The following is a 7,804-nucleotide window of genomic DNA, read 5'->3' as shown; positions in this document are numbered from 1 at the left end:
AGGTTGTGGTTCTGGCCTGGCAAGGGTGAGGCGAGGCCCCTGAGCTTGAGGGCTGGTGGCTCTGGATGGTGGGTTCCGGGGCCTCAGGCCCCAGGAATGAGGTGAGGCCCTGACCAGACCACGAGAGGAAGTGGAGTAGGTGTAAAAGCTGAGGGACCCAGTGCCACATGCTTGGCATGCTGACCTGGCCGGCAGGTCCCTCACACTTCTCCAGCAGGACAGGTTCTGAGTCTGGGTCGGCCTAGCTGGCGACCGCAGCTGTGGGGTGAGGCGGCTGAGGGCCATGGGAGCCAGGAGTCCTCCCTGGGGGGAGGTCTCTCCTCCCTCGCTCCTTTCCCTGGAGCCCTTGGTGCTGCAGGAAGACGCCCGCAACCTTCTCCTCTTCGTCAGACTCTGCTCAACAAAGCCATTGAGGCTGCCTTGGCCGCCAGGAAGGAGTGGGACCTGAAGCCTGTCACAGACCGGGCCCAGATCTTTCTGAAGGCAGCAGATATGCTGAGCGGGCCGCACAGGGCAGAGGTCCTTGCCAAGACCATGGTGGGACAGGTGAGGTGTCTTGGGCACAGTTGGGGTGGGGTGGGTGGCAGTCGAGCCCCATCCAATTCAGCAGACATCAGCTGAGCAGCTTCTGGGTGCTGAGACTGCTCTGCTGGGTGGAGACCGGAGAGATCTTTGAGGGGCAGGGCCCAGGAGAGGGGACAGACCAACAGAAATTGTTCAACAAGTCGGGCTGTGCTAAACCCGCATGTCCTCCTGTGGAAATGTCTCTTCCCTGTCTTCTCTGTCCCACCCTCGGCCAGGCCTTTGTCATGCTTCGCCTGGACTGTCACTTGCCCTGTGCAGTTCTCTAGGCGCTTGGTCAGGCCCTTGCAGCCCCGAGTGGTTTTTCTGACACCTCCAGCAGGCCACTCTAGGCTTACAGACCGAGATCTCTGTCACTGAGAGTCACATACCAAGTCTTCAGCCCATGCCTCAGGGCCCTTCTGTCCCCACCTCCGTCCAGCTCACCAGCTTCCTTGCCCTTCTTGCCAGGCCTTCTGGTCCATGATGTCGCCAGCCTGGACCTTGCAGGACTCCAGGACACCACAGGTGTCCCATCTTCCTGGCTCTGCCCTGTGTCCCCTGCCTGGAGTGCTCACGGTCTTCTCTGCCCCATAAATTCTTACCTGTCAGTGTCCGGCCCAGCCATCACCTCCTCTGTGAGGCTTCCAGAACTTCTCTGTCCAAAAGGATCAGTCCCGCCCTCATAACATGCTGTTCATTTGTCAGTCACAGCTCAGTTCACACTGGGCTTTCACGAGTTCCTGTGTGTCCTTTGCTTCTTTACAAGCTTTTGGGGGTTGGTAATCATGTGTTAATGTTTTCCGTCTTTCTGGACCTTGTATCATGTCTCCCAGGAGTCGTAGAAGCTCCTGATAAACATTTCTGAAGGAATGTATGTTGGGCCAGAGAGCACTGGGGAAAGGAGCAGAGGCAGAAAGGATTAATTTCACCATCCTCAGGAAGGAGCCTTAGGGGGTTGGGTCAGCCCAGAGCTCGTCCTTCAGTGAGAGCTCCCTCTGCTGCACAGAGGTGGTATGACAGCTCCACACTGCCAGTTCTCTCAGCAGCCTCTAGGGTGGGTATCAGGCCCCAGAGTGTCCCAGGTATCCCAGGTGAGTCACACCTGGGCTGGAAGAGACACACACACTCCAAGGCCAGATTAAAGCGCCTCTTTATTTGAAGACTCAGGAGCTTGTAGGAAGCATGGTAGCTGTGTAGAGCAGGGAACAGCACACCTTAGCTCAGCTTCCTTGGCTCTGTGTCCTGAGCAGCTGCCAGGGACCCTGTGTGCCAAAGAGGGGCCGCCTGATGTGGGAAAAGCCCATTCTTGCCTGGAGTCCTTTCCTCGTGGCTCACATTCACTTTCAGGAGGGACAGACAGTCTGAGGGGACGTTTAGTCACAAGGCCTCCTGGTTCTTGGCCAGACGATCCTAGTGAGGGTACATACTCATCCCTGGGCGGGAGCCACCACAGCCTGCATGTGATGTCACCATGGGCACGGGGTCCAATGTGAGGCCTAATGGGAGGGATGTCTGCTGCTGCTGACCCCCTGGCCCTCCCGCCTCTCAGGGTAAGACTGTGATCCAAGCAGAGATCGATGCCGCGGCTGAGCTCATTGACTTCTTCCGATTCAATGCCAAGTTCGCCGTGGAGCTGGAGGGGGAGCAGCCCATCAGCGTGCCACCCAGCACCAACAGCGTGGTGTACCGGGGGCTGGAGGTACCCACAGGTGCGGGGCGGGAGGGGCTGCCGGGAGCCTCGAGCGTGGCCTCATCGCCTCCTCTGTCTCCAGGGCTTCGTGGCAGCCATCTCTCCCTTTAACTTTACCGCGATTGGTGGCAACCTGGCAGGGGCGCCAGCCTTGATGGTGAGTTGTGGGCAGTGGGTAGGAACGGGCGGAGCTTGGCATCATTCCGGTCTCAGCAGACAAAAGGCCACACTCGAGCTCCTCAGGTCCAGCCCTAGTCAGGGGGAGAAGCCCAAAGGGTGGAGGCAGTGCGGGGCCATGGAAAGGCTTTGGGGTTGGAGGCTGGTTTGGATCCCAGATCTGTCCTGCTTTGGGTGACCCCAGGCAAACCCCCACACTGCCCTGAGGCAGTTTCTTTATCTGCAAAGTGGAAATAATAGGCTGCAGTTCAGGGCTGTGAGACCTGGTGTGTGACACATCTGATGCCAGGCAGGTGTGACCCTGTTCAGTCTTAGCGTGTAGTGACTGTTAGTGATGATAATTATAGCTCACCTTTGAGTGCTTGCTGTGTGCCTGGTGATTTATTTGTTAGGGTTGCGTGGCTAGTAAATGATGGGAGAGATAAGGATTCAGGCTTAGTTTTAAAGTCACTGGGCTCTACTGCCATTATCAGGGCAAAAGTGGCCATTGCCTTTATGAGCTCCCAGTCCGATGGGAGAGATGCAGCCTGCCCTCCGAGGGCCTGGGTGGCTCACAGAGTAGCAGGAAGAGGGCTAAGAGTCATCGGGGGGCCTGGGCCCCACACGGGGCGGCTGGGTGATCTGGAGGATGCTCGTGCACAGGGCTGTCCTTGTGCATCTGAGCACAGGCAGATGTGCACAGGCGCAGGTAACCATGTGCCCTCACCCGGGGCATCTGCAGAGACAGCCCTGTGAACACTTGCTCAGCTGCTCCCAGTGAGCACCCAGCAACTCATAAACACCCAGAACAGATCTGCCCGAGGGGTGCCGGCAGGACCAGCCCATGCAGGCTTCTGGAGGAAGGGAGCCTTGGCCAGAGTGTAGGAGCAGACAGGGCAGGATGGTGTTGCTGGCAAGGGCTTTTAGAGCACAGTGCCCGATACCTGGAGGAGTGGGGTCAGATAGGGGACGTCTGGCCCGCAAAGGGTCCTGATGGTTGCAGGTGAGGGATTCTTGGGGTGGGGTGGAGTTGGGGCTGGTGGCCCTCAGCCTTGTGAGGCATCACTGGGCCTCCCGGGCAGGGCAACGTGGTCCTGTGGAAGCCCAGTGACACTGCCATGCTGGCCAGCTATGCTGTCTACCGCATCCTCCGGGCGGCCGGCCTGCCCCCCAACATCATCCAGTTCGTGCCAGCTGACGGGCCCACATTTGGGGACACCATCACCAGCTCAGAGCACCTCTGTGGCATCAACTTCACAGGCAGTGTACCGTAAGTCCCTGGGGCGGGGTCGGGATGTTGGGAAGGCAGCCACCCTGTCACCTCTGTCCAAGAGCTGGGCCTCTGAAATCGTCCGTACCCACTGCTTACTGTATGGCTGTGGGCCTCTTCACCTGTACAACAGGTGTTATGAGCCCTACCTTGCAGAGTAGTCATGAGAGTCGAACTAGTTTACAAAAAGGAAGGAGCTTTACGGGCTGGAAACAGCCTATAGATATTTGGCGACATTGATTTTGTTGCCTCCTCTGTCATTGCAAAGGGCATGAGGGAGCTTGGAATAAATTGGAGGAGAATCAGGAAGGCTTCTTGGAGGAGGTGGCATCTAAGTTGAATTGGCTAGGCAAAGTGTGGGGTGGGGAGGAGAGTGTTGTCAGGGAAGGAACAGCACATACGGAGGCCTAATGCTGAAGCTTTGTGCTTCAGGAGGTGGCCCCATACGGCTGGAGTGTGGCGTATGTGGCCGGGGGTAAGTGGGTGGGGGCAGGACGTGGTTCAGTCACGACCGCTCGTGCATTCACTCACTCAGCTGGGTATTTAGCCCGTGTGCGTGCTGGTCTGCTCGTGCTAAGGCCCTGCAGTGGGTGCGTGGAGTGGGCAAGGTCCCGCCTCGGGAGGCGTTTAGTCCAGTGACTGTGAGGCCTGATGAGCTGGAGAGGTGTCTGGAGTTTATCCTGAAGAGGGTGGGAGCCACGGAAGGTTTTGTGCAGGGGGAGCAGCTTGATCAGAGTTCAAGCAGAGATTACCAATGGTAGCTCTTCAGTGGGACCTGGCAAATACCTGTTTTCTTTGACTGCTGATAGAGGTGAACCAGCCTTACACGACTGGGACCGTTTCATATAAAAATCTAATTGTTGGCTTCCCTTGAGAACCTGGATGCTCTGTCCCTGTGCCTGTGTTTCCACGTGGCACCACTGGCTGGAGGCAGACGGGTTCCCCACCACCCCCACCAGGCAGGTCTCCGTGTACCCGGTCAGCTTCATTCACTCCCCGCCTGGCCCTCCTGGCCCCTGCGTTTGCGGCCTCTGTCCTAGATGATGGCTCTCGCTCTGCACACAAGTTGTTAGTGGCCAGAAACAGGAGACCATTATGAGTCCGTCCATGTCCGGGGAGAGATGACAGGTGGAGACAGTGGGAATGGAGAGAAGTGGACCGATTCAGGCGAGAACTTTGAGTCTGGGGTACCCACGGGTCTCGGGATGGAGGTGTCAGGCTTCGTGGGACACCCGCAGTGCCTTCTCGCCTCTCTGCCGGCCTCAGGCTCCCCCACCCCCTTTCCCACCAAGGTTTGTGGGGTGGCGATGGCAGTGTTAGAATTGCTGAGGAGGGCCGTTTTCCAGAAGGCCCTCTCTGCCAGCTGAGGGCCCCACGGGTCCCTGCCTATTAGCTGGCGGAGCAGGCCTGGCCCCCATTTGCCATGCTCTGATGAGCAGCAGGCTTAAAGGTGGGAAAGTCATAAATTAGTATTAGCTACTGTGTTGCTGGCTCCCTACTGATTAGCATTTTTATTGTTTTGTGGTGCTAAGGTTGGTCACACTCAGAGCTCAGGGAGGAGGTGTGTGTGTGGGGGGGGGGGGTGCGCTGAGCTCCCTCTCCCAGGACCCTCCTCCTTGGTTTGGCCTCTGGAGCCTGGGCTAGGGGGTTCCCATCGCAGACCATGGCAGCATCTGTCCCCCATCAGGCAGGCACCTGCAGTATGCCTGGCACTGTCCTAAGCACTGGACTCTTATTAGAGTGAAGCACAGAATAGCCCTGCCCAGCGGAATTGTTTTATCCAGTTCCCAGATGAGACAGAATTTGAGGCTCAGAGAGGTTAAGTAATCAGTGAAAGGTCACACAGCCTGTGGGTGTCAGTCAGGACTCCAGCCCAGCACCCTGTGGCCGCCTCTGCATCATCTTACCACCAAGGTTCCCCTTGTTCCCTCCCCGCAGGCCCGGGGTGCAGCCCGTTTCCAGCTGCCAGCACCTTCTTAGTTCCCCAGCACCCCAGCTGTGACCCCTGCCCACCTCCTGCCGGGCTGCTGACTCAGGTGCTTCTCCCTTGGCTTTTCAGCCCCTTCCTTTGGTAAGGCCTGAGCACCCCCACCCCCCCACAGGTCCCTCACCCTCTCAGGTACCTGAGCCCAGCTTCCTAATCCCCACCCTATCCCCCTGTTTCAGCACCTTCAAACACCTGTGGAAGCAGGTGGCCCAGAACCTGGATCGCTTCCGTACCTTCCCACGCCTGGCCGGAGGTAAGGGTCCTTTTCCCTGTGGCCCCAGAGGCCCCTCCCTCCCCCGCCATGATGAAAGAAGAGGAGGTGGTGCCAGAGGTGGGGTGGCCCTGCAGGAGCGGAGTCTTGGGGCGCCCTAGGGGTGGGGCCTCTCCTCTGGGAAGTCCTGGGGGTTGTACAGAGCACCTGTGCCTCAGAATGTGAATTTTTCATTCATTCGTTCGTTCATTAGTCATTCAACAAATAAATTAAGTGTCTATGTAGACGCTTTCTGGACACTGGGGATACAGTGATGAGACATACAGACCCAGCCCACACAAACTTCTGTTCCAGTAGCAGGAGGCAGGCAAAGACCCCAGGGACTGGGTGGGGCGATGACCTAGGGTGGTGGTGGGGGAGCAGGGCTGGGAGGTGGGAGGGGGGGTTAGGGACCCTCTTCAAGGAGGACACATTAAGCTGAGACTTAAACAATGGAAAGAAGCCAGCCTCAGAGATCCAGGGGGACAAACCGTCCTGGGCACCAGCACTGTGCGGTAGAGCTTTCTGCGATGTTGGAAACGCTGTGTATCTGTGATGTCTCATACTGTAGCCGCTAACCTTGTGTGGGATCCAGCAGTTGAAATGTGGCTGGTGGGACTGAGGAAGGGAATTTTTTCGTGTTGTTTAATTGTAATTAATTTGAATTTAAATAGCCACACAATGGCTGGTGGCTGGTGTCACACAGTGCAGATCTGGACAGGGAAACTGCAGATGGAGAGAGGCCATGAGGTGGGATTGTATTTGAAGAAACACGGGCAGTAGAGCCAGGGTAGGGAGCGGGTGGCGGAAGATGGAGCTGAGAGGTCAGCAGGGCTAGATCTTGTTGAAATATTCATAATTTTCCCACAAAGAAACAGTGTCATGATCAAGGAAATTTGGCACGCTCCCTGTTAAAGCAAAAATGGATTCCTTGCCTGCAGGACTTCTCAGAGCCTTTAATACTTTTAACATGCATTGCATATCTTCAAGAGTAAGGTCTGATATGTGTTTGCCAAACTGTTTGGGCTAAAGGACCCCATATCTGCAGAGGCCCCTGTGGACCAGGTTTTTTTTTGTGGAACACACTTTGGGAAAGTGCTGAGACCTCAAGAGAGGGAGGGCTGTCCAGGGTCACACAGCACTGCGACAGCAGAGCTGGGGATGTGGGTCAGCAGTCTTGCTCTTGAGGGCAAAGTGTGGCCCCCAGGGGAGACAGGACCCCACTCCTGAACTGGCGGGAGCTTCAATGGGGATGTCAGGGCCAGTTGGAGCATCTCCAGCTTTCAGCCCCCAGTGCATCCCAGACCAGCCTTCCCGAGGTGGGGACAGTGAGTCCCTCTGGTGAGCCGTCCGGAGTTCTCCGCTTTCCATCTCTGCCACCACCTCCCTGAGGCAGAGAGACCCCTGCTTACTCTGCCACTTCCTAGCGTCAAGCATGTGGCTTCATTGTTCTGCCTCAGTTTTCATGTCTTTAAAATGGGAATAATGACAGGAGGTTGTCATGCTTTGAACAGTCTGGTGGGTGGTTAGTGCTTTGTAACCAGGAGCTGCTGTTGCTGATGATTAACTGAGTGGGGAAACCAGGGCGTGGGTGGGGGTGGTGGTGGGGAGGTGCTCTGCTGAGGCTTCCTCCCGCTTAGGAAGCAGGGGGGTGGGAAAGATGGACTAGCCCTCACAACTGACATGGGTGGACCCCTTCTTTTGCTGGGCGGAGGTTCGGGAGGAGGCTCCAAGAACGCTGCGCCCACTTCTGGAAATGGAGTGGGAGCCTAGGATTCTGGTCCTTTCTCTGCCGTCGTGCTGGGCAGCACCCCTGCCCCCGGTCTTCGTTTTCTCATCTGCGTAATGGGGAGTTGGTCCCGATGACCTCCGATGCCCTTCACCCTT

General features: G+C 57.1%; 1 protein-coding gene across 1 annotated transcript in view; it reads left to right on the top strand.

The window, feature by feature from the left end:
- Window positions 1-7,804, top strand: part of ALDH4A1 (aldehyde dehydrogenase 4 family member A1) — a 26,314-nt gene that overhangs the window by 10,329 nt on the left and 8,181 nt on the right. Inside the window, exons 4-8 of the mRNA XM_023523048.1 lie at window positions 196-546; window positions 2,114-2,263; window positions 2,337-2,411; window positions 3,493-3,680; window positions 5,847-5,920. Of these exons, the coding sequence (XP_023378816.1) occupies window positions 196-546; window positions 2,114-2,263; window positions 2,337-2,411; window positions 3,493-3,680; window positions 5,847-5,920 (838 nt within the window). The remainder of the gene's footprint in view (window positions 1-195; window positions 547-2,113; window positions 2,264-2,336; window positions 2,412-3,492; window positions 3,681-5,846; window positions 5,921-7,804) is intronic.

This window comes from Pteropus vampyrus, unplaced genomic scaffold (genome assembly GCF_000151845.1).
Source record: "Pteropus vampyrus isolate Shadow unplaced genomic scaffold, Pvam_2.0 Scaffold374, whole genome shotgun sequence".
Classification (NCBI taxonomy): Eukaryota; Metazoa; Chordata; class Mammalia; order Chiroptera; family Pteropodidae; genus Pteropus; species Pteropus vampyrus.
This window is presented reverse-complemented; position numbering and strand designations above follow the sequence as displayed.